The sequence below is a fragment of the Schistocerca americana genome, chromosome 2 (genome assembly GCF_021461395.2).
Source record: "Schistocerca americana isolate TAMUIC-IGC-003095 chromosome 2, iqSchAmer2.1, whole genome shotgun sequence".
Lineage (NCBI taxonomy): Eukaryota > Metazoa > Arthropoda > Insecta > Orthoptera > Acrididae > Schistocerca > Schistocerca americana.
Genome location: NC_060120.1, coordinates 577,016,266 through 577,043,368, shown reverse-complemented (window position 1 = coordinate 577,043,368; position 27,103 = coordinate 577,016,266). Strand labels below are relative to the sequence as shown.

General features: G+C 43.1%; 1 protein-coding gene across 3 annotated transcripts in view; it reads left to right on the top strand.

Annotated features, from left to right (window-relative positions):
* LOC124595141 overlaps positions 1 to 27,103 on the top strand; it is a 259,333-nt gene that overhangs the window by 148,784 nt on the left and 83,446 nt on the right. For 2 of the 3 annotated variants that reach the window (XM_047133743.1, XM_047133741.1), the window contains exon 3: positions 24,777 to 24,920. The exons of the other annotated variant lie outside the window; for it this stretch is intronic. In XM_047133743.1, coding sequence (XP_046989699.1) covers positions 24,777 to 24,920 — 144 coding nt within the window. The remainder of the gene's footprint in view (positions 1 to 24,776; positions 24,921 to 27,103) is intronic. 3 annotated transcript variants of the gene reach the window in all.

Sequence of the window (27,103 nt, the reverse complement as noted above, 5' to 3'; positions counted from 1 at the left end):
AAGCACTGGCTCCGCCACCAGGACAAAGATTGATACCGAGAGGGCACACACACCCTTGTTTCGCACTGGAGGAAGGCCATGGAACGGGCTGGAGATTATTTGGAAAAACAGGTTGTGTAGATAAAACACTATTCTTTCGTGTGGGTAATTCTCTCTATATTCAATAAATAATTGACGAAGGAAAAGAATTCGGTGCATTACTTCGTAGGCAACCCTCGTAATGCAAATATCTTCAGGAAGTTGACAAAGGATTGAGAAATTAAGAATAGAAGAAGGAAATGAATTTGATGAAGTAAACCGGCGCAAGCTGAAAGGTAAAATGAATAGTGAAGGATGCAGTTATTTAGCTGGCTATTCTTGTTTTAAAACTCCGAAGTAAACACACCAGCACATGTACAGGAACAGTTGAAACTTCTGTCGACGATGTTGACATAATAGAGGACTCTTATGTAAATTTACATGGGCTATGTTAGTTATGAAATGAAAGTGAGATACTGAGAAAAGTACGAAAATTATATGTGAAAAGGTAAATGATTTGTTAGTTTCAGAAGAGATTATTGATGATTTATTAGTGTTAGGACTTACGTCTGACTGCAGCACATCAGGGAAATAAATGCACAGCAATATCACAGAAGAAGGAACTGACTCAAAGAGATAAGGAAGTATTATATCCAAACAAACCTCTCTATACAAACGCCTAATTTTATTGGAGCGTCAGCAACGAAATTTTTCTTAAAGGAAGAATTTCTTAAGAATATTAACCTTCAGAAGATGAGAATAAGTTAGGAAATTATCCTGATAGTGTTGAGGTGTAAAACTAAATAGAAAAGTCAAGTGTTGTTCTTTGTTCATAACTATGGCTATTCTGTGTCATAGCCTGTGTCATAGCCTAAATTTGTATATTTGAGAGCCTTGTTATTATAACACTTTGATTTTGAAAGGGAGAGGAGGGGTTTTAATAAAGCAGAAAAGAATGTTTCATAAGGATAAAAGCCTGACATTTATGTACCGTAAAGGAAAATGCACTGAAACTAATTTGCGCTAAAAGACTGAAAATGTCTAAATTGTAGAATCAAAATTTCAGTATACTTTTATAACTTGTCTGTAACTGTGTTTTCATTGTTTTAATATTATGTCTGTATGCATATCCACATAAACTGAAATGAATTTCCAGCTATGTATTTTTATGGGCGACGACAAGCAGTCGGCTCTCGCGTAACGTCACACGCAGACAGAACGTAACTTCGGCTGGGTGAGTGGCACCCCGTTGTTGTTGCGAGCCAGAGTGCGGGCCGGCGAGATAGGCCCCCGTGGCCCCCTCCAAGGGCGCAAGTTCCTGTCTTCCTCCGAGCAGAAGCCTTTCACTCGGTCCGCCACAGTAAATGCACACTGTTATAACAGAGTCGTATCGTCAAGTTGTATCATAAGGCGGCGACGACTACCAGACAGACATCTTCCACTAACATGGTTTGTACGGCAACAGTGCATTTGATTCATACAGCTGCCGCCTACACAACTTTCATGTTCCGCAATGAAGTTCTTACTGCTACTTCACTACTGTGTCGTATGATCTCAAAGGTCGGAGAGCGCGTACTGAAGAAAATATCATATTTGATCTAAGGCATCCGATTTTTATAGAATTCTGGAGACTGAAGACATGAGCGAAACGTGAAAATGGAGGAAACAAGAAAAAAAGGTGGAAGAGACACGTAATTTATATCCTCCTCCAGGTAGTGCTTTCATTGCTACCGAGTTTCGGTTTGTTTAATGTGTTGTGTAAATAACAAAAAACCAAACAATAAACCTTTTGTGGCTGAAGAGTATTATTACAGGACTTGTTACTGTTAGTCTTTGTTCCTATAGATAGCTATACTCCGTTCTTCTCCATTGCCCCCTCCTCCCCCCCCCCCCCCCCCCCCCACGGTTAAAATAAAATGTGTACGCTCTGACATTGGTCATGGTCAATAACATGAAACATGAGTTTGCTTCGCTGAAAGAAAGGAAATGCTAAGTAAAATGATAACAAAAACACAGTTATTGGACAGGGACATTTTCTCAGCTAATAGTTATCTCCCTGTTCCTCTTATTACTGATTAATTGCTTTGTAAGTTGTGATCTCTCAGGTTTTCTCTGCGAAATAGATTAATGGTATTCTCCAGGGTGCTCTGCCGAGTTATTTTTTCCGCGCCATGCACTAAATGTCGACGACCGACTCAGCTCGTACTGATATCCAGCGAAACGCAAATGCTCTCTGCGTCCTCCCCCTATTGTGGATGTGATGGCCAGTGAGATTTTAACAAAATGAGCGACGGACCACAAGCATTATTTGAACTGAAATCTCCGTCTCTGTTTATTAGGTTTTTTAACGTATTTATTTCGATAGACCTCTTAAATGTACTGTCACATAAATTTGGCATTTGCACCACGATACTGGTATCATCGTATTTCATTTCATGATTACTTTCGAGGCAGTGCTCGGCAACAGCTGACTTGCTCGGTCGTCTTAGTCGCGTGTGTCGCCGATGTTCCTTGCATCTCTCCTTGACTAGTCTCATAGGCTGCCCCACGTAAGACACGCAACATTCCATGAACTGCGATACACATCCGGCTTTCGGAGACAAAGATCGTCCTTAACATTACGCACAAAAATAACGGACAACATCGAGCAGAACTCACACTATAATGCTTCCGCACACACTGAATTACGTACACCGATGATAATGACAATAATTTCTTGTGTGTTCATCGGCCTGGTACAAGGCTTCCAATTGGACGCCATTTAGGCTACTTACGTATCCCTAAACTACCCCAATTATCCAATCACGGAAAGGTGAACTACAGTTTAACGTGGAAACTGAATCACATCTAGTGTTTTGCAGCTCCTCACATCGTTGTAAGGCTAGCCTAGGTTAGAACGAACACTGAAAAATCCTGGTCCGGTTGACGTTCTATAACGCGACTTCTCGGTTCCCAGGCACGCACATCGGCGATAGATCACCAGGCCTGACATTTACACCTGTAGTTCATCTACTGTTTTTGATGAGTGATTTTGTATCAAAGTATCTACATCTACATCCATACTCTGCAAGCCACCTGACGGCGTGTGGCGGAGGGTACCTTGAGTACCTCTATCGGTTCTCCCTTCTATTCCAGTATCGTATTGTTCGTGGAAAGAAGGATTGTCGGTATTCCTCTGTGTGGACTCTAATCTCTCTGATTTCATCCTCTTGGTCTCTTCGCGAGATACACGTAGGAGGCAGCAATATACTGCTTGACTCTTCGGTGAAGGTATGTTCTCGAAACTTTAACAAAAGCCCGTACCGAGCTACTGAGCGTCTCTCCTGCAGAGTCTTCCGCTGGAGCTTATCTATCATCTCCGTAACGCTTTCGCGATTACTAAATGATCCTGTAACGAAGCGCGCTGCTCTCCGTTGGATCTTCTCTATCTCTTCTATCAACCCTATCTGGTACGGATCCCACACTGCTGAGCAGTATTCAAGCAGTGTGCGAACAAGCGTACTGTAACCTACTTCCTTTGTTTTCGGATTGCATTTCCTTAAGATTCTTCCAGTGAATCTCAGTCTGGCATCTGCTTTACCGACGATCAACTTCATATGATCATTCCATTTTAAATCTCTCCTAATGCGTACTCCCAGATAATTTATGGAATTAACTGCTTCCAGTTGCTGACCTGCTATTTTGTAGCTAAATGATATGGGATCTATCTTTCTATGTATTCGCAGCACATTACACTTGTCAACATTGAGATTCAATTGCCATTCCCTGCACCATGCGTCAATTCGCTGCAGATCCTCCCGTATTTCAGTACAATTTTCCATTGTTACAACCTCTCGATACACCACAGCATCATCTGCAAAAAGCCTCAGTGAACTTCCGATGTCATCCACAAGGTCATTTATGTATATTGTGAATAGCAACGGTCCTATGACACTCCCCTGCGGCACACCTGAAATCACTCTCACTTCGGAAGACTTCTCTCCATTGAGAATAACATGCTGCGTTCTGTTATCTAGGAACTCTTCAATCCAATCACACAATTGGTCTGATAGTCCATATGCTCTTACTTTGTTCATTAAACGACTGTGGGGAACTGTATCGAACGCCTTGCGGAAGTCAAGAAACATGGCATCTACCTGTGAACCCGTGTCTATGGCCCTCTGAGTCTCGTAGACAAATAGCGCGAGCAGGGTTTCACACGACCGTCTTTTTCGAAACCCATGCTGATTCCTACAGAGTAAATTTCTAGTCTCCAGAAAAGTCATTATACTCGAACATAATACGTGTTCCAAAATTCTACAACTGATCGACGTTAGAGGTATAGGTCTATAGTTCTGCACATCTGTTCGACGTCCCTTCTTGAAAACGGGGATGACCTGTGCCCTTTTCCAATCCTTTGGAACGCTACGCTCTTCTAGAGACCTACAGTACACCGCTGCAAGAAGGGGCGCAAGTTCCTTCGCGTACACTGTGTGAAATCGAACTGGTATCCCATCAGGTCCAGCGGCCTTTCCTCTTTTGAGCGATTTTAATTGTTTCTCTATCCCCCTGTCGTCTATTTCTATATCTACCATTTTGTCATCTGTGCGACAACCTAGAGAAGGAACTACAGTGCAGTCTTCCTCTGTGAAACAGCTTTGGAAAAAGCCATTTAGTATTTCGGCCTTTAGTCTGTCATCCTCTGTTTCAGTACCATTTTGGTTGCAGAGTGTCTGGATATTTTGTTTTGATCCACCTACTGCTTTGGCATAAGACCAAAATTTCTTAGGATTTTCTGCCAAGTCAGTACATAGAACTTTACTTTCGAATTCATTGTATGTGACATAATTGGTCACATCTTTTGATTTCATTGACTTGCAGGTTTAAATTTTTTACACCGTTAACGGCCCATAGACCTTCGTTTGTTACAAAAATTTCAACTTGATACCTGAGGAAATGCAGGCTTGGTAGACGGATAGCAAAGTGATACTATAACAACTCCGTTTTTACCGGTTGCTACAAGGAATCTTAAAGAGATCTTAAAGAAATCTTTATTGAACGGAGCCAAATACACTGGATGACATGTTTACGGGGGAGCCTACCGAAATTTCAGTATATGGTAGATAATTTATCCTTGGCTCCTCTTCTTATGTCTCAGTCTCAAATTCACGTTCGTGATGTAAACTGCGACACCTGTTCAGTGTGACGATCCTAGTACCTGTGTATTTGGAACATTATTCATAGCTGTAGGAATTCTTCGGCGAGGCTCTTATTGTCTGAAAGTATTCCTCTGTGGACCAAAATATTTTGCATCCCGCATCTCCTTTTACGTTCGATGGTGAAGTCGCCAGGCGTGTGCGGTGTCTGTAGGTTTTCTATATATTCTGCGACCCAGGAATCGTCCGTTCTTCCCTTAACTAACAAACTGAGGAGCTGGTCCTCTTTTTCTGGTTCCATGTGTATTACGCTGTATACTACGCTTTTCAGACTTTAAATGTTCCAGGAACTCTTCAAGTTTTTCCTCTTCATGCGGCCGCACCACAAATGTGTTACCCACATACCGATGGAAAAATATTGCTTTCAGCTTGGCAGGACAACCCATTACCAGGCCCTCGGTGTGTTCACGTTTTCCGTCGATCAGGAAATAAGTTGATGTCAGAACGTACCTGATAAGTTCTGTGAAACAGTCATGAAACTTTTCCGTCATTAGTTCCAAGGAATCAGAAAGTGGAACTCTCGTAAAGATGAGACTACATCGAAACTGACCATAATATCCGAATCATGGGGTAGCAGTTGACTGAGGCAATGCGCAAAGACAGCGGATTTGCGAATGTTGTGTTCATGCTTCTCCACGTATTCGCTGAGAATGCGTTTCACGTATTTTGCCAGCCGGTATTTAGGTGCGCCAATGTTACTAATTATGCCCTTAAAAGCATTACTTCCTTGTGTACTTTAGTCGTGATAGTATGGCTGCACGTGTTTTAAGACCCTTAATGATGCTGCACTGTAATCTTGACTCATTGAGAATGGTTATCATCATCTTCTAAATTTTATTTGTAGTATCGACATCTATCCGGCTCTATCCAACGTCATTCACAAGATCGAAAATATTATCGTAATCCAAATGTGGCATGACAGCCGTAGCATTGCCCTTGTCGGATGGCAGAACTACTGTTTCTTCGTCCCCCCGCAGATTTCTCAATGCCACTCGTTCTCTGTTGGAGAGCTCACAACACCAGAGCAAGAGAGCTGGGCCGGTCATCCAAATATTGTGTATAAAATTGGAACAATACCTCTGCAGAACACCTGGAAGCGCGCCGTTAACCAGTCACACCGAGAAAACGTAAGACACTACCTCACTTACATTCGACAGGGAGGAGATGCTCCACCATGTACACAGGTTGCATAAGTTCCGCCAAAATAAATGGCGATTTCTCAGTAAGTGGACCTTGCTAATAAGCTGTCGATATGAACAAGTTGTAGCTACGTTCGCAAAAACCAAACATCACATTAGCAGACCAGCGACGAATACTCTGGCCATCACAATTAAAGTGTCACTCTTTCGAAACCCCGTAATTGTCTACCACTGCTATACAGAAGTCTGAAATTTGGATCAACGATGCCTACAACAATTGTTCTTGACGGTTCTTAGTGGTTCCGCCCTGTAAACGAAAGCAAAAATTGCTGTCGCGCTACACTCCAAAGTGTTCATATCGTGTTCAACGAGGTTGTAGCCCCACGATCCACGATGTCCTTAGAGAAAGAGTGGGAGGGGGGTGTCAGCAGTGTATGAGGCTGCCAGGATCGTCGTCCTGTTGCTCATCACAGTGCGGACTGTCGTTTTCGACCGCGAAATATATGGGAATCAGTGCCCCAAGGGAAGGGGTGGTTTCACTGAAGCAATGTATGCCTTATCCGAAGTCCTTTTAGTATCGATTCTGAGCGGCAGTAAATGCTTTCCTCGGCCACCCATAAGAAAAGTGCGTCATTTCAATAGTGGGCATTTGTGCTCCCGACCGCTATCGCAGAGGCGTCAAAAGAAGGGGTGAAACGCGGATAAGAAGGATTATGACGATCTTCCCATCGTCCAACACGTCTACGGAAGAGTTGTCAGAATTTTGGTGAAACTTGGTGTCAATACGACATCATTAACCACCCTCACACCTCACATGGACTTTTGAGCTCTTGCCTTTCTTTCACATGTGTCAACATCTGGTTCTTTGAAGCGTAGCCGGGTTCGAGGATGGCGTCTCAGGGCGCAACGCTTTTGCACCTTTACAGGGGAAGGTTGTAGGCTTCTGTGATCCAGATTACAAACTTCTGCGTCGCAATGGGAGACAATTAATGGGTTTCAAAAAAGTGACCCTTTAATTGTGTTGCTCAGTGTAGGATTAGGCGCCGTGCAAGCCTACCTCCAGTACGAGTGAGAATATTCTTGACACTCGATGAATGCTGGATGTCACTTCGGAAAAGCATCTGCAGCTCCATGCCATGCCAACTAAACTCTCCGCCAATTATTGGGAATTTGTTGACAATACAACATGGACACAAGTGTAATCAATGCAGATGAAAACGTCTGCATGCCAAAAAGCAAAATTAAGTTGCTTGCACAAAACGCCAAGATAAGATGCAAAAAGCCTTAATATTTATATCACTACAAGCATCTGGACGAGGATACAACGAAGATCCTTACAAAAGGGCTAAATTTCGCCTCATTCCTATGTTGCTACCAGTAAAAAATTACCTAAGCACCGTGGAACATGTAGCTTCACTCCCGTCAGAAGCGGCAGAAGAGGTTCGCCACGAAATCTGTGCAGCACTTACCAAGCCACCAATGCTAAGAGCCAACCTCTCCAAGAGAGAACTAGCAGCTTTGAGAAATCTGCGGAAAGACAAGGAAAATGTAGTTCGGTCATCCGACAAATGCAACGCTACGGTCCTCATGCCACGTGTAGACTACAGCAAGATTTTCGATCTTGAATGAAGTTGCATACAGACGGATAAATTCGGAATTCATTCGACAGCGAATTCTTTGTCATCCGCTGTACTAGCTGTAAAGTACTACCTATTAGGGACATATGAAAATTTGTGCTGGAGCGGGATTCAGAGCCGGCCGCGGTGGCCGAGCGGTTCTAGGCGCTACAGTCCGGAACCGCGTGACTGCTACGGTTGCAGGTTCAAATCCTGCCTCGGGCATGGATGTGTGTGATGTCCTTAGATTAGTTAGGTTTAAGTAGTTCTAAGTTCTAGGGGACTGATGACCTCAGATGTTAAGTCCCGTAGTGCTCAGAGCCAGTTGAACCAGTTTATAAGCCATAAACAAAGAGTATCAGTCGTGATGTAATTCCATATACTTTGCTTTTCTATTATGTCTTTGGCTGTATTATGTTGATTACTGTCGTATGTTTTTTATATTATAAAATTCATGTGTTACAACTATATGAAGAGGGACGCTATAAATTGAAATACTTCACTTGCATGTCTGAAAGAACAGACATTACTGACAATCCACAGTGATATGAAATAATTCGAAATTTATTCCCCTACTGCCAATTCCTTGACATTAGCTGTATTACGCATCGATGTACTACCTGTTAGTTCCGTATGAAAAATTGTACCAGATCGGGACTCAAACGAGCACTTGCCCTTATCACGGGCGGTCGCCTTAACGACTTTAGCTATCCGTGCACATTTCCCGCTCCGAACCAAACAGGGGACTATGGCGTAAGGATGTAGGCAATGTGGCATATTGAGGTTTGGGTCGGTCCGGGGAGCGTGTACAGATAGCCGAAGTGGTTAAGGTGACAGCTCGCGATACGCGGGAAATTTGGGTTCGAGTCCCGGTCAGGCACAAGTTTTCATATGTCACTGATAGGCAGTACATCTATGCCTAACACAACTGATAGCAAAGAATTCACAGTCAGAAAATAAATTTCGAATTATTTCATGCTGTGAATAGTAAATGACGTCTTTTCTTGCTTACATGCAAGTAAAAACAGGTAGAAGTCGACCCTACGAATATAATCGAGAGAAAGTTGTTGTTGTTTTCAATGATTCAGGCTTGTGACGTAATGTCATTTATTGTCTTAAAAGACGAGCAGCATTGCCACCATGCACACAGAAAGAATTCCTCTAAGAGCCATATTTAATAACCTACACTCCAGCTGGAAAAATACCTAAAACCACTCTCAAGAGATATGTGGAGACTTGTGAACACTGTACACGCATAAGTGAATTGCGGCTTCAAGATAAGGATGTTATGCTCAGTTTTGATGTAGTCTCCCTCTTTACAGGAGTGTACTTCCAGATTCCGTGAAACTAATCGCGGAAAATTCCGATGGTTGTTGGTGTACTACGGGACGATGGCGTAGCTGCAGGTAGTCTGTTATCCTTCGTCATGGCGAACCTGCGCAAGGAACACTTTGAAGTAAAGGCAATAAAATCCGCCAAGTTAAAGTTTACGTGTTTCTGTAGGTATATGAATGACACTTTTATGGTGCAGCCACATGGAGCGAAAAAATTTCAAGTGTTCATGAAACATGTAAAATTTATTCGTTATTCCCCAGGATAGTTTCCCCAGCGGACACCACAAATTCGTCCAAGTTCTAGATTGGCAGCTCCCGGAAGCCGAACCTCCTGTGCCAATGTCCAGTAGACTGCCGGCTAGGAGGAAATGCTAAGCGAGTTGCGGCAAACAAGGAAGCTATCGCAGCACAGGGAAATGACCGAGTGCCCAAGTCTGCAAGCGAAGCATAATCCCTTCATGGTTGGTTGGCTGATTTGGGGTAGGGGACCAAACAGCGCGGTCATCGGCCCCATCGGATTAGGGAAGGAAGTCGGCCATGACCTTTCACAGGAACCATCCCAGCATTTGCCTGAATTGATTTAGGAAATCACGGAAAACCTAAATCAGGATGGCCGTACGTGGGTTTGAACCGTCGTCCTCCCGAAAGCGAGTCCAGTGTGCTAACCACTGCGCCACCTCGCTCGGTTTAATGACATCCTGGGAGCCGAGAGATACCGTCATACTAGTGACAAAGAAGAGTTTCATATGGAAGGCCATACACAATCCAACATTAAGTATTCAGGTGTCGAGTCAGCAGAAAAGAGCCTCTTAGAGGTGAAGCTGTGAGAGTCTGAGGTCGCTAGGAGACCTGACAGCGAGGGAAAACCGGGATACATGGTGTCACAGCCATCCCCACCGCCGCAAAGTGCATGGGAAAAGCCAACATAAATAACCCACTCCTTCTTAAGAAGTACCTAATTGCTGAGTGTTTATTGCCAACTGCCCAGTGCTTAGTCTCAGCCCCTGTGTTAGTTGCAGCTATCCAGTGTGAAGGAAGGCTGTGTAGGTCACCCTCAGCACACCTAGGTGTCTTCGATCATCTATAGAACCACAAGTCCTGCTGGAAGGACACCGCTGCTGCCAGCTGCACTGCTAACTTGTAAGGTCACACTGAAGGCTGCCATCACCCTGCAGGCCTGCTGGAAGCTTGACCTGTGTGACCTGGACACTGTCCATCATCTGCCTTCGATAGTAGGGACGCTGCTGCTGCTCATACCGTTCCTGCGGCAGACCAAAGCTGCTGTCTCCTGTATCCTAAACAGGGATTGAGAGCCGACCCCTGTGACCCAGCTGGTACTTCAGCTGGACCTGGGCCGAGACTCTTGAGTGCAAATCTTCGACGTCAATGAGAGCACTTTGAAGATCAATATGCAGAGCTGGAGACCACCGGATTCTGTAGATCGACAGCCCTCTCGTGACGAAGCAGCCGCCACCCAACGTTTTGGTATGCTGTTGGTACTACAAGTTGAGCACGAGTTGGCTTTCCACTGCTGACAAGTCACTGCACCGCCATCCCGGCTGCGGTGCGCCGCTTTGGAAGATGGTGGTGGTGGTGGTGGTGGTTAGTGTTTAACGTCCCGTCGACAACGAGGTCATTAGAGACGGAGCGCAAGCTCGGGTTAGGGAAGGATTGGGAAGGAAATGGGCCGTGCCCTTTCAAAGGAACCATCCCGGCATTTGCCTGAAACGATTTAGGGAAATCACGGAAAACCTAAATCAGGATGGCCGGAGACGGGATTGAACCGTCGTCCTCCCGCTTTGGAAGACATTCCTACATTACTGCCTAATAAATGTGGTATTGTCGGTAATGTCTTCTTGGCGCTCTCAAGCACAACCAGAACATTACTACTACATCCCAGCCATTTGTCTCCTAACGACTGCAGGAGTCTGAGACTGGACACCTATATTATTAATACGAAATTCACGATTGAAGTTTAAAAAGACGGCCAACTGCCGTTCCACGATGTGTTAGTGAAGAGTAGAATGGATGTAGTCCTGGTGCACAGTGTAAACAGAAAACCTTTGCGCACTGACCTCTATCTCCATGCCTCGAACCATCACCATCCATAACAAACAAATTCGTTGCTAAAGGCTTTGGTTCATAAATCTTGAACAGTATGAGACGAGGATAGTCTTGTTGAAGAATTACAACACGTACGAATAGTGTTCCAAAGCACAGATACTCAAAACATCAAATTGAATGGGCGATGCTATCAAAGTCAAGAACGCCTGAGAAAGAGGTTGAAACTGAGACCGAGCAAGAGAATCCAAAAATCGTGTATCTTCCTTATGCTGGACCAGTAGACCGGTAGACTCCTACAGAAACATGGCATCCAACGTGTTTTTGCTCCCTTCAACTGTGATAAAAAGTATCTTTGTAATGTTAAAGACGATCTAGGTCTTTAGGTCATTCCATGCGAACGTGGCACGTCTTGCGATGGGCGGACTATCATAGCTGTCAAGGAGAGATGTGACGAACATCACGGACATATGAAATGAAATACAATGAGATGAGTATCGTGGTGGAAACTTCAAGTTTCTGGGACAGTATAACTAAGCAGTATATCGACATAAATATGTCAGAAAACCTAATAAACAGGGGCGGAGATTTCAATTTAAATATCGCTTGTGGTCTGGTACTCAGTTTCTTAAAAACTCGCCGGCCATCACACAGTAGGAAAACGGCGAGAGATCTTGCATTTCACGGAATACCAGTGCGAGCTCTGAAAAATAAAAGAACATCAGAGGGCGTCGAGAATATCGAGATTCGAACTCGTCTAGAAATAGCGGAGCGAGATTAATGTAGTAGCTCACAGACTGATTGGAGTCAGGCAGCGAGTACATACAACAGCACAACTCACAGTTCCTGAAGAAGTCGGCTGGGTCGGTCGTCAAAATACTGTGCAGTAAACGGAAACAACAACTCGGTAGAAGATCGGGAAACACGCCTTTACTTCATGTTACTTTACAAGTTATGTACTGTGTTGTGACCGGTCTATTAAGATGAGCGAATTCATTAAGCACTGATTGAAGTTGTGCTCTGTTGTATGAATATTCATGATCCACTAATCAACTTTCAAACACTATCTGACTGAGAATAAATCTAAAGAAATGAACACAGTATCACACACGGAAGTTCTACGCAACGCAAAATTTTTATATCCGTAACTAGTACAATCGAATATGAAAAGTTCTGTAATCATTCTTAAAACCCTCTCAGAACTACAGAATGTAACGCGGTTCTCTTCTAGATAGCTCGGTGTCAAGATATGATTTCCTTTGACTGTAATCGCGAAAGTTTAACCTCTGTATGATCTACCATAGAAAACACTTCACTGAAGTGACTGAATAATAACTCGCTCAAGTGCAAAACCTACACTCACCACTGCATAAGTTGTATGTCTTTCTACAATGTTCTGCACAAATTATTGCATGAGAAGAACATACATAACACAAAAATGTGCCACAACAAAGCCTCGTCCCAGCATCACTGGCAAAAGTCACCTTTCGAAACTTGGAAATTATAGGTGGAGAGAGTAACATACACTCTACACCACAAAAAAAAAAAAAAAATACGATGCGCTATGAAGAAATTATCCGAAACGTACGGAAATCGGAAGACGTGATGTACATGTACAAGATAAACAAATGATTGCAATTTCAGAAAAATTGGTTGATTTCTTTAAGAGAAAGAGCTTCACAAATAGAGCAAGTCACCAACGCGCTGGCCCACCTATGACCCTTATGCAAGCAGTTATTCGACTTTGCACTGATTGATAGAGTTGTTGGATGTCTTCATGAGGGATATGGTACCAAATTCTGTGCAACTGGTACGTTACATCGTCACAACTTCGAGCTGGTTGGAGGGCTCTGAACAAATTGCTCCACACGTTCTAAATTTGGGAGAGATCCGTCGACCTTGCTGGGCAACGTAGGGTTTGGCAAACACGAACACAAGCAGTATAAACTCTCGCCGTGCGTGGGTGGGCATTATCTTGGTAAATGTAAACCCAGGATGGCTTGCCCTGACGGACAACAAAACGGGGCGTAGAATATAGTATAGTCAAGGTACCGCAGATGACAACCAAAGGGGTTCAGCTATGAAAAGAAACTGTATCCCTGACCATCAAGTTCGTTTGTCGGGCGGTATGGGGGGCGACAACCTGGTTGTTCAGGGCGTCTCCAGACACGTCTTCGCTGGTCATTGGGACTCGGATCGAAGCGGGACTCATCACTGAAGACAATTCTACTCCAGTCAATGAGTTCCAGGCCGAATGTGCCCGACGCCACTGCAAACGGGCTTGTTGGTTTACGGAGGTCAATGGTAGCAGGCGCAAGGGGCGCCTTGAGCTCAGCCCCCTTTCTGTGAGCCGCATATTAATCGTCATTATGGTCACTGAAGCACCAATTGCACGTCACATTGGTGATAATGATGAATCCGGGGCTCTGAATGCCTCTCTGAATGCTCGATTCTCACGTTCTATCGTCTCTCTAGGTCGAGCGCTTCCTCCTTGGTGCTATGTTTGGCCATGGTTCACCCATCCCTGCCAAAATCGTCGAATAATAATATCGCTCCTATTCAAGTGATTCGCCGATCACTCCAACTGGCTTCTTTGAGCCCAATTACTCGTCCTCTCTCAAATGCTGACAGCTGGGTATCTTGCTCTGTCTGTGTGTGAGGCACAGTTATTATCCAATTGAGTACACGGAATGAAATTTGCCAATACTTTATGCCCTAGTATCGATATCCCCCTTATATACTATCCTTACCAGCTGCGCTATGGCCGGCCTCTGTGGCCGAGCGGTTCTAGACGCTTCAGTCCGTAACCGCGCTGATACTACGGCCATATGTTCGCATCCTGAGACGCTTCAGTCCGTAACCGCGCTGCTACTACGGTCATAGGTTCGCATCCTGCCTCGGGCATGGATGTGTGTGATGTCCTTAGGTTAGTTAGGTTTAAGTAGTTCTAAGTTCTAGGGGACTGATGACCTCAGATGTTAAATCCCATAGTGCTTAGAGCCATTTGAACCATTTGAACATTTGAGCAGCGCCATGAAATTGCGCTGCAGAGTCACCTTCATCCACCGACTGCTAAAGTTTACACTTCTGCATTTTCCATCAATACCTCTATGAATATCAATTTGTGACCAGTAAGCATAACCCCTTCGTGGTGTGTCGTGGTTTTTTTATCGTCAAGGCGGTGCTGGTAACATGTGATTCATTATTTATGCATTAAAATTAATTTAATGATTGAGAAGTTGCGCTGTTCCCGTCATTGTAGATAATTAATTTGTTCGTGAGCTATATCTTCTAGATATTAGTTTGCTTACATTTTTATCGCTTCATAACCACCAGTCTTGAAGAGCTCGGATTTCGTTTCGAAATTCTGCAGTAAGCGCTGCAAGTACTGTACATAGTTTACCGTATATGTAACCCAGTAAATGGACATGGCTCTTCTCCAATAAATGTGACGTATATTGTTGGTTTCAAATTCATTAACTCTCAAAGTTCACATCTCTTTATGAGGAACTCCACAACAATCTCTCATCCTCAATGTAAATATCAACTTGACAGCACGAGATATAACAAAAGAAAGCTTATATCTCTTTCAGTCATAAGTCTTGTTCTCTTCCTTCCGATAACATCAACCGCATTGTCACGGTGCGTTCTTTATTTGATGGCGCGCCCAGATTCTCCAACCCGGGATGCCGAACCACAGGATAATCAAATGGTTCAAATGGCTCTGAGCACTATGGGACTTAACATCTGAGGTCATCAGTCCCCTAGAACTTAGAACTACTTAAACCTATCTAACCTAAGGACATCACACACATCCATGCCCAAGGCAGGATTCGAACCTGCGACCGTAGCGGTCGCGCGGTTCCAGACTGAAGCGTCTACAACCGCTCGGCCACACAGGCCGGCACAGGATAATCGCCGAGACAAAATGTTTAAATGTGTGTGTATTCCTAAGGGACCAAACTGCTAAGGTCATCGGTCCCTAGACTTACAAACTACTTAAACTAACTTATGCTAAGAACAGCACACACACCCATGCCCGAAGGAGGACTCGAACCTGCGACGGGAGGTGCCGCGCATTCAGTGACACTTCGCCTCTAACCACGCGGCCACTCCGCGCTCGCCGAGAGAGCAGGTATCGCAACACATGGTGGAAATCTGCTATCATCAGCCCACCTTGAAGATGTGCTGAGCCCATCTGTACCGTTCTACATTTAACAGTATTAAAAATTGCAGTTTGCTGTTTTAAGCTACTAAACTAATAAAAATACACTGCCGGAAAAAAATGGCAACCCCAAAAAATAATTAATATAGAGTAATGAAACTTCGACAATGCATTTGTCCAGGTAACACATTTAATTTGTTAACATCGCAAGACCACAGGTTAATGTAAGCTCAAGATAAAGCATTGCAAATGTGACATGCTGGTAGACTAATAATCGGTGTAACCGCCAGAATGTTGAATGCAAGCGTGCAAATGTGCATTCATTACGTTGTAGAGATGTAGGCCTAAGTTTGTGGGATGAAGTTCTTTGCCTGTTGCACTTGGTTCGTCAACGCAGAGACGGTTAATGCTGGTTGTCGATGACGCTGTGGATGTCCCAAATGTTCTCGATTGGAGACAGATCTGGTGATCAGGCAGGTCAAGGAAACATGCCGACACTCTGTAGAGCATATTGGGCTACAAAAGCTGTATGTGAGCGAGCGCTATCCTGTTAGAAAACACCCCTGTAATGTTACCCGTGTATGGCAGCACAACAGGGCGAATCACCAGACTGACGTACAGTTTTGCAGTCAGGATACATGTAGGATAACCACGAGAGTGCTGCTGCTGTCATACGAAATCTCTCCGCAGACCATAGCTCCAGGTGTAGGTCCACGCAGACAGGTTGTTAGCAGGCGCTCACCTGCCTCCGTCAAACCAACACACAGTCATCACTGGCACCGACTCAGAACCGCTTTCATCAGAAGGCAGAACAGACCTACACCCTGTCCTCCAATGAGCTCTCACTTGACACCACTGAAGTCACAAATGGTTGTGGTTTCGCCTCACACTACAGGGCGTCTGGCTAGAAGTTGTGCTTGAAGTAACCGATTTGTAACAGTTCGTTGTGTCACGGCCAAGTGCTGCTCAAATTACTGCAGATGCAGTAAGATGAGCCAGAGCCATACCCCCAAACACGATGGTCTTCCCTCTCGGTATTACCACGTGGCCGTCCGGACCCCGGTCTTCTTGCGACCGTGCATTCCTGCGAACATGTACAGTGGCTACATTCTTTCCAAGTGTTTCTGCAGAACCGCATAAAGAACATCCAGCTTCTTGTAGCCCTATTACACGACCTCGTTCACAGTCAGTGAGGTGTTGACAATGGCGTCTTTGTCGGCTAAAGGCACTCCTGACTAGCATCAACTCATCATCCCCAATCACAACGGCAACTAGCTGTCACGACAGATACAGGGTTTATTTAAAGCAAACCTGATCTGCATCCTCATAGTAGCGCCACTCTTATGCGACTGGCGTGAAACTTGAATAAACATTATGTTTAAGACGTACAAACGCGACTACCAACTTTCTTTTATGTTACACAACTCCTTCTTGGTGTTGCGATTTTTTTTTCCAGCAGTGTATTTTCAAGTGTGGCAACCATCATTCGTCAGCTAGGTAGACACTGGGTAGCACATCGCTTCACCACAGAGTGCATCATGTGTAACACAATACTGAATTAACACTGTGTATTAAACTTATAGTATCTAACAACGGATACAACACGTGGGCTTTTAACGTAAATGACATGAATCGAATTTGTCCGCAGTTCGTGGTCTAGTGGTGCCGGCACGGTAGCTCAGCGCGTTCGGTCAGAGGGTTTAGCTGCCCTCTGTAATAAAAAAAGACTGAGTGAACGGATCAATGAAGAACCTGAACGGGTGTCATCGGACGTCCGCCCCGAACAAATTCAACGAACAAAAAAGTGGCTAGCGTTAGTGCCTCAGGATCAGAGGGTGCCGGGTTCGATTCCTGGCTGGGTCGGAATTTTTTCCGCCTGGGGACTGGGTGTTTGTGTTGTCCTTATAATTTCATCACCATTCGTGGAAGTGGCGAGACTGTACTGTGTATAGATTGGGAATTTATACAGGCGTTGATAACCACGCAGTTGAGCTCCCCACAAACCAAATATCATCATCGTCATCATCATCATGAATCGAATATATAGGAACGACAGAAATTTAAGTTTTCTGTACGTTTTCCAACAGTGCGTTAAGTAACCCGATGGATAGGAGAGGATGACTGAACTGAGTGCATAAAGCATTAGACTGAATAACTACAACACGGTCCTGTGATCAGCTTATGATCTCAGACTGTTTGTAGTACCGTGCGACTCAATACGAATAGGTCCACGCTTGCAGTTCATCACCAGACTAACACGCGAAATGTGCAAATATTATATCTCTCGATCGAAATGTCTTATACACTGCATATTAATAGTCACTACAAATAACTGTAACGATCTCATCAAAACGCCAACTGCAATCATCAGCTCTGAACAGCTTACAATTATTCATGGCCGCCTCCAGGACGTCCGTGTAGTCTATTCAAAATTCGTCGGCGTCGTGGACCACTCAAGCACTCTCGCGCCTCATTGGCCGAACAAAACAGAACTAGCCGCAGGGGAAAACCTCTACTTCGGCAGTTTTTCACGAAGAGATAATTCCAAACGCTTGCATATCCTATCAACACCTATTACAGTATATTTTCGCAAACTGTACGCACAGACGATTTCGTGATTTAAACAAAACAAAACTTTAATCAAATGAAAGTGCTGTTTATCACAATACTTTCTACTTGCGGTATTGCCCATGGCTGCAGTCATTCTTGTTCACTCGTTATTTCAAGTATTTTCATTATATAAATGTTATAAACTTTGTCTTTTACGACTGATAGTTTATTTTGTTTTCAAGTGAATATGGTTTACCTATTGCTGCTCCGTATTATAAATTGTCTGCAACGTAAAGATAATTATTTTCTTATACATATTCTCTAAGCCAAAAAAACGACACACCACAAAGGAATTTCCCGAATGGGAGGGAACTAGGCAAAAGTGATGTGTATAAAAGTTCAAATAAAACAATTATCTGCGTCAGCCGCTTTTTTCATTTTATCCTACGACGTGATGTAAAGATTTCTCTCTTGCCTCTCTGAGGCAAGGCTCTACATCTTTACATTGTTATGATCTTTAGTTTGATAGTGTTATTGATTCGTGTTCTGTGAGAAAAATTAAATTAAAAATATACATTTATGAGGAACAGCAGGGTTCTGTACACTAGAACAGATTGTAAGTAACTCTATTGCCGTTTAAAATTTGTAATCTTAGAGCCACATTACTCTAACAACTGCCTGTTATACTTTTTGTAGCAAAATGAAACCATAACAAACAGCTGGCTGCATCCAGATGGCAAATATGTACCACAATATCATCGTTCCACCTGTGGATGAGAGTGTAAGCTCTCGAAACGCATCTGGGATGAAATGATAATAGTGACTGGTGCAGATAATTGTTTTATTTGAACTTTTACTGTCGTAAATAGACGCAGATCCTTACAAGAGTCAAACATGGACGACTTAAAGTAGATGTGATGCATATGTACAGACAACCAAACTATTACAGTTTCAGAAAAATTGAATGATTTATTGAAGAGAAAGAGCTTCAGAAATTTAGAAATTCAATAATGCATTAATCCGTCTCTGGCCCTTAAACAAGCAGTTATTCGGATTGGCATTTATTGACAGAGTTGTTGGGTAACATCCTGTGGAACATCATGCCAAAGTCTGTCCAACTGGCACGTTATATTGACAAAATCTCAGTGTGGTTGGAGAGCCCTGCCCATAATGTTCCAAATGTTCTCAATTTGGGAGAAATCCGGCGAACTTGATGATGGACAAGGTAGGGTTTTGTAAGACTGAATGCACGCCGTAGAGACTTATCTCGCGGAATTGTAAATTCTGGATGGATTTCTATGAAGGGCTACAAAACGGGATACGGAATATCGTCGACGTGCCATTGTGCTGTAAGGGTACCGCTGATCACATACAAATGGGTCCTGCTGTGAAAAGAAACGGCATCCCAGACAATCATCCCCGGGTGTCGGGTCGCGCAGAGGGCGATAATCAGTTTGGTATCCCATCGCTGTCCGAGTTGTCTCCAGACACGTCTTCGGCCTGGAATCTCATTGACTGGAGTAGATGTGTCTTCAATTATGAGTCCCGCTTTGAACTAAACCCCAATGCTCAGCGAAGACGTGTCTGGGACGTCCCAGACAGCGGTAGGGTACCAATCCGATTGCCGCCCGCCACATGGCTCGACAAACAGGAGTTATAGTTGGGGGCGCCATTTCTTTTCATAGTCGAACCCTTTTGGTTCTCATCCACGGAACTTTACAGCGCAGCTTTACGTCGACAATGTTCTACGCCCCTTTTTGTTGCCCTTCATGTCAAGTCATCTTGGGCTTACATTTCAGCGAGAGTTTCTACTGCTTGTCTTCGTGCTTGCCAAACCATGCCTAAGCCAGGAAGGTCGCCGGATCTCTCGCCAACTGGGAACGTTTGGAGCATTATGGGCATGGCCCTCCGACCAGCTCGGGATTTTGACGACCTAACTCACAAATTGGACAGAATTTGGCACGATATACCTCCAGAGCACATCCAACGACTCTATCAATCAATGCAAATTCGAATGACTGCTTGGATAAAGGCCAGTGGACCAATGCATTATTGAGTTGTTCAATTTGTGAAGCACTTCCTCTTGAATAATTTTTTTTTTCTTAGAGTGTATTTCGTTGGATGATTTGTAGTGTTTACTGGCAGCATATTTAAACTATCTATCTATTCACAACCATGCGGCTGTCATCATCAGCATCAGCTTCCTTTCAAGGCATAGGCTGCTGCTTGTTCCGAACTCACAAACAAAATCATTCCTTTCTTTTTCGAGGCCTTCCAGTTTTCATTTCCCTCTCGGCTTTTAGTTTAGTATCTTCTAGGAAATTCTGTGACCTGGCATTCTCATGAGACGTTGTCTCCAATTTTCACGACACTTTTTGATTTTTTTTTCCATTCGTGTTGAAAACTTTTAATTATGTTCTAATACCTTAATTTCTGATCATGTATCTTCTAGTGTAGCCCCCCATCATTTTTAAGAACCTCATCCTGCTATTCGAATTTTACTTCTTTGTTTTTTTATGGTAATCAAGCTTTTGCTTCCATAGGATACCACAGCAACTGCCGTCACTTTATAAAATTTCATGATGGTCTCTTTTTGTACTTTACAGCCTGATGTTCTGCTAATAGTTACACTTACAGCTTGGAATTTGTGTATTTTATTTTCAGTATCGGAACCAAAATCAAAACTTATAGTACAACCTAAATAAGAGATTTGAGAGACTTGTTCTAAAACCGTATTATCTAAAACCATTTTTGATTTGTCTTTATATTTTCCTCGGAAAGACATTCGTTTCGTTTTATTACTAGAAGTTTTTTAAGTTCTGTTTCTTACATATGTCGTTCAGTTAATACACTGATGTTTGGAGGTCATCTTCATTCTTTTGCATAATAATGACACCAATTGCAAACAGAAGCACATTCAGCTATTCCTCATTCGCTATCTTAATTTGTTTGTTTACTTGACGCTTGTATTTGCGAAGTATGAAGGCAATGTAAATATTAAAAAAGGTAAGTGATAGTCCATAGCCTTGTCTTACAACTTGGTTTATAATCAGTTCTTCAAATTGATTCCTACCTGTGATTATAACTAGGCGTCCATTTTCGTAAAGCCTTTTCATTACCTCTGTTAGGATATCCACATTCGGTCATAATCTTCCAAAACCAGTTCAAACAGTGAAAAGTCTTCTCAAGGTCGATAAAGGGCGTATAGGTTTATTTACTAAATTGTCATTGTTTTTTTATAATGATTTTAATCACAAACACGTTGTCTGTGTATGAAAGATTTCATCTAAATCTATAACAGCTTCTGTGATATTCATCATAAAGTTATTTTCTATCTCTGAATGCAGTTTGTAGACAGTGTTTAGAAGACTGAGTCCATGATAGTTTCTGCAATCATTGCGTTTCCCTTTCTTGAAGAGAGATATTACTTCTGCTGTGTACCAAGGGTCTGTGATATTGCAGTTCTTCCCAAGTTCATTTATTAATTGTAAAAGTCTTTTATCTAGTGACAAGTCTCCATATTTAATCAGTTCGGCATTCACTATATTTATTCCAGTGCCTTCCCTGTTCTTCATGCCTTTAAAAGCCTCTTGTAGCTCCTCCATAGTAACTGGATAGAAAGTTTCATTGCACATACTTTTTCCAGTGTAATCTTCGGTCTTCTGTGTCCACTACAAGTCTGTATAAATATTTGTCCATTGTTAAATGAATACAATGTTCAGTGAAGCAGTGTCTGTTTCTTCCTTGTTCAGGACTTTCATGACTTTCTATGAACATTGCCGTCTACCATGTACGCCGTGTCCTAAGACTCTTATGAACATATACGATACCTCGTGGTGTGTCTTGTACAATGTTTATTTCGCAGCGTTCCTTTTTATTTTGTATGCTTCCTAGTTCTCTGATGTTTGTATCCGTCAAATTTCAAATAAGCTACCTGTTTTTCTTCAATGGCATCTTTAATTCCTGAGTTGCAAATTCAGAATCGACTTTTCCCATCTGTTTTCTTCCTTTTACTGCGTGCTTCTGAGGATGCTTCTATGATGCAGGTCTTATTATTATTCTATTCTATATCGATGTCTTTATTGACTTGTAGTGAAGTAAGCTTTTCTTGGAGTCTGTGCTGATAAAGTTCTCTAATACTGTCTTCCGGAATATACGGTTGTGAGAATAGAAAAATGAACGTAAGTGATAAATTGCGACCATATATTTGTAAATAGTTAGATAATTAAATTATGCTGCTAAGAAACAATACATATTTCCTGATAAGATATGTATAATTTAATAATTTTCTTTATATTATAGACCGCTGGTGCTGCTTAGTGTGAATATTCGAAACGTGTTTGGTCCAAAATAAAATAAACATTCAGTTGCAAAAGACGGAATGTATAAGTATACGACAAACATAAGGTCACCGCAAGAAAAATTAGTCACTCCAGCGTGCATGCGCAGATGAACTGTTAACCCTTTACAGATGGCACACGTGCTCAACCGATAGCGCACAGCCCCTCCGTGATCATAAGGCACTAGCGATCAGTGAGACATTTGTGTTTCAAGCAGACAGTGTTCGTAAACATGGGTAAATATAAGAAAATGGCGGAGTGGCAAAAAGGTAAAATTGTGTTTGACCGTGCCCATGGCCGCACGACGTATGAAGTTGCTGGATTTGTTGGAGTTTTGCTGCGGACTATTCAACAAGCCTGTAAGAAGTGGTGTAACACACATGGCAATGACACAAAGTCGTCATAGTTGTTGTCGGAGAAAGCCCCTGACTGAGAGGGACCGGTGACACGTTTCACGGCATGTGACACAGAAACGCTTCCAAGTCCGACAGGTATTTATGCAGGCAGTGAATGAAAGTCCATCCACACTTGTTGGCGAGAGAACACTGCGACGTGAATTGCATGTAATAAACATTTCGAGTCGGTCATCTCAAAAGAGGGCATTGGTCATGCTGGCACGAAAGATGACAACAGCATAGTTCATCGGGCTGGAAGAATATGTGTCTGGTTTTCTGAACACTCCCACCGTATTACATCTCGAGTGACTTGCAAAATTACCTGACTTGAACCCTACAGAAAATCTGTAGAATATGTTGGAACAGCGGGTAAAACGCCCCCAGTTTGGTGGAATTGCACGATCCAATCGTCAGCGAGTGTCTTATATGGATACGCTGAACCTGCACAACTTTGTGAATTCAGTTCCAAACGGAATCCAGGCTGTTAATGAAGTCCAGGAATTATATGCTATTAAATGACTTCTCTAGGCGTGACTAATTTTTTGTCCAGTGAGCTTACTTATTTGTGAGCTATTAATAATTTACGAGGAGCAAATAACATCTTTTTTTACTATACAACACACTAAACCATTTTGCAGTGGCTGCCACAAACAATAAGGCTTTTTCTTTTTACTTTCAATTTCTTTACGAGGCGCGTTCAGTAAGTAATGCAGCATTTTTTTCTCGGATAATTTAGGTTGAAAAAATTTGTAATTTGTTTTGAGACATGGTGAAATATTTCCGTTTTAGCACCCATAGTTTCACGAAGTTTCAGTAGGTGGCTGCACTATACGTTGCCTTCAAAATGGCGTCTGTAATGGATATGCGTTCCAAGGAGACAGCTGTCATTGAGATTTTTTTCTTTTGAGCATTGCAGATGTTCGTCGGCGCTTGCAGGATATCTACGGACACTTGGCAGTGAACAAAACCACGATGAGTCGTTGAGCGAGGCTTTTGTAATCATCGCAACAAACCTGGGACGATCTCCATGAGCCGGCTGGCCACATACAGCTGTGACTCCTGTAGTGTCGGACTTCAGCGTATTCGTCGCCACAAAAATGCAGACGAACGTCTCCTTCTCCATGACAACGCAGGGCTTGAAACAAGTCTGCGCAACTGAGAGGAGCTAACGAAAGTCCGCAGCTCGTGGTCGTGCGGTAGCGTTCTCGCTTCCCACGCCCGGGTTCCCGGGTTCGATTCCCGGCGGGGTCAGGGATTTTCTCTGCCTCGTGATCACTGGGTGTTGTGTGACGTCCTTAGGTTAGTTAGGTTTAAGTAGTTCTAAGTTCTAGGGGACTGATGACCATAGCTGTTAAGTCCCATAGTGCTCAGAGCCATTTGAACCATTTGAACCAACTAACGAAACTTCAGTGGACTTTTCTTCCTCATCCACCCAACAGCCCGTATCTCGCACCTTCCGAGTTCCATCTTTTTGACGCAATGAAGGATACAATGCGCGGGAAGAAGTACGTAGATACTGGGGAGGTTAATGATGCAGCAAGACATCGGCTCCGACGTCGACCATATGGTCTCACAGGCCCTCCTAATAAGGTGGCGTACGGCCGTCGCATTGAACAGAGATTATGCTGAAAAATAAGGATTTGTAGTCAAAAGTGTGGAGAATTATATGGTGTAGTTTAATCTTGGCTAAAGCCAACCTGCTTTCAGAAAAAAGAAAGTGTTGCATTAATTATTGAACGCCCCTCATAGGTGGTGTATACAATTTGACATGATACATTTTATTGGTTACGTGCAATATTTGCCATCAATATAGTGCGTTCCGGTAATATTTTTCGATGATGGTTCATTTTTATTAAACCTACGTACAGTTTGATAAGATGTTCGCAGAAGGTAGGTGTGCCATTGGCGCAGAACCTGCCCTGTACGGCTCTATTGTAAGCAAATGGTGGCGCTGTGGTTGCAGAAGTCGAGCCAGTCGTCGGTGCCGGAGGACTGGAAGGAGCGGCTGGCGAGGGCTGTGGAGGACCTGCCGGAGGACGCCACGGTGCACGAGCTCATCAAGACCGTCGCCGCTCTCTCGCCGGACCGCGCGCGCACCCTCATACAGGTAGCGGCCGCTCTGCGTAACCTGCACACGAACCAGACTGCGGTTACAACAGCCGAAGCGCGTGAGAGGGGGGCGGGGGCACCAGCTGTCGAGGGAGTGAGACAGTCTAGCAGGATACGATCAATCTGCACACAGACCAGGAAGCAAGAGAAACTGAGGACAAATTTGGAAAGGAAATTAAAGTTGAGAGAGAAAAAATGAAAACAATGCGCGTAATGAGGAGTAGGACTTGCGCATCGAGGGTTCCGTGCAAATAAAATTATGTAGACAGATAATTCATCCATCCTGAGGATAAAGAATAACGACGATCTTTGCTTGTTATCGATATCGATACAGGCAAGATATACTCTACCCATTACTGAGAAAAAAGGGTATTGACAGACGGTCAGACAGAGAGTGTGATATAATTACAAATTAAGGATTATCAAACTTTTTCCTTTACTTCTACTGTGAAACTTTGGTTCTCGTCCAATTTCATCGTTCTAGGTCAGCGGGAAGTACCCTACAGGATTCGATGAATGAGTCTGCGATTATCAAAATATGTGATACAAATGGCCGTATTTCTTCACTGCACTGACTTAGAAGCTTTCATTTATTACACTGCCAAGGAACTATAGACCTTACTAAGTGACGTAAAGTTCAACTACATACGTCAAACCATTCCTGAGAAAATAAGGTTTTAAATGATGGATGGACATACAGATAGACGAGCAACAAAGTGGTCCTATAAGGGTTTCGTTTTTACAGACTGATGTATGGAACCCTAAAAAGTAACTTGTTTCATTATGTAGGAGTTCAGAGGACCTGTCCACCTAGAGAAAGTATACGACGACGTAAAATGGTGCCAAATGTTCGTAATTTTCAGAAAAATAGGAGTTAACTGTAGGGAAAGACTGAAAATGTAAAATATGTACAAAAATCAATAATAATACAAGAATAAAAATGAAGTGCTCGGATTAAAAAAGGTGTAAGACAGAGATGCAGTCTTTCGCCATTACCGTTCAATTTGTTCGTCGAACAAACAATGACGGAAGTAAAAGACATCTACATCTACATGGATACTCTGCAAATCACATTCAAGTGCCTGGCAGAGAGTTCATCGAACCACCTTCACAATTCTCTATTATTCCAATCTCGTATAGCGCGAGGAAAGAATGAACACCTATATCTTTCCGTAAGAGCTCTGATTTCCCTTATTTTATCGTGGTCATCGTTCCTCCCTATGTAGATCGGTGTCAACAAAATATTTTCGCATTCAGAGGAGAAAGTTGGTGATTGGATTTTCGTGAGAAGATTCCGTCGCAACGAAAATCGCCTTTCTTTTAATGATGTCCATCCCAAATCCTGTATCATTTCTGTGACACTCTGTCCCATATTTAGCGATAGTACAAAACGCGCTGCCTTTCTTTGAACTTTTTCGATGTACTCCGTCAGTCCTATCTGGTAAGGATCCCACACCGCGCAGCAGTATTCTAAAAAAGGACGGGCAAGCGTAGCGTAGGTAGTCTCCTTAGTAGGTTTGTTACATTTTTTAAGTCTCCTGCCAATAAAACGCAGTCTTCGGTTAGCCTTCCCCACAACATTTTCTATGTGTTCCTTGCAATTGAAGTTGTTCGTAATTGTAATACCTAGGTATTTAGTTGAATTTACGGTTTTTAGATTAGACTGATTTATCGTGTAACCGAACTTTAACGAGTTCCTTTTAGCACTCATGTGGATGACCTCACACTTTTCGTTATTTAAGGTCAACTGCCAATTTTCGCACCATTCCGATATTTCTTCTAAATCGTTTTGCGGTTTGTTTTGATCTTCTGATGACTTTATTAGTCGATAAACGACAGCGTCATTTGCAAACAACCGAAGACGGCTGCTCAGATTGTCTCCCAAATCGTTTATATAGATAAGGAACAGCAAAGGGCCTATAACACTACCTTGGGGTACGCCAGAAATCACTTCTGTTTTACTCGATGACTTTCCGTCAATTACTACGAACTGTGACCTCTCTGACAGGAAATCACAGATCCAGTCACATAACTGAGACGATATTCCATAAGCACGCAATTTCACTACGAGCCGCTTGTGTGGTACAGCGTCAAAAGCCTTCCGGAAAATCAGAAATACGGAATCGATCTGAAATCCCTTGTCAATAGCACTCTGCACTTCATGTGAATAAAGAGCTAGTT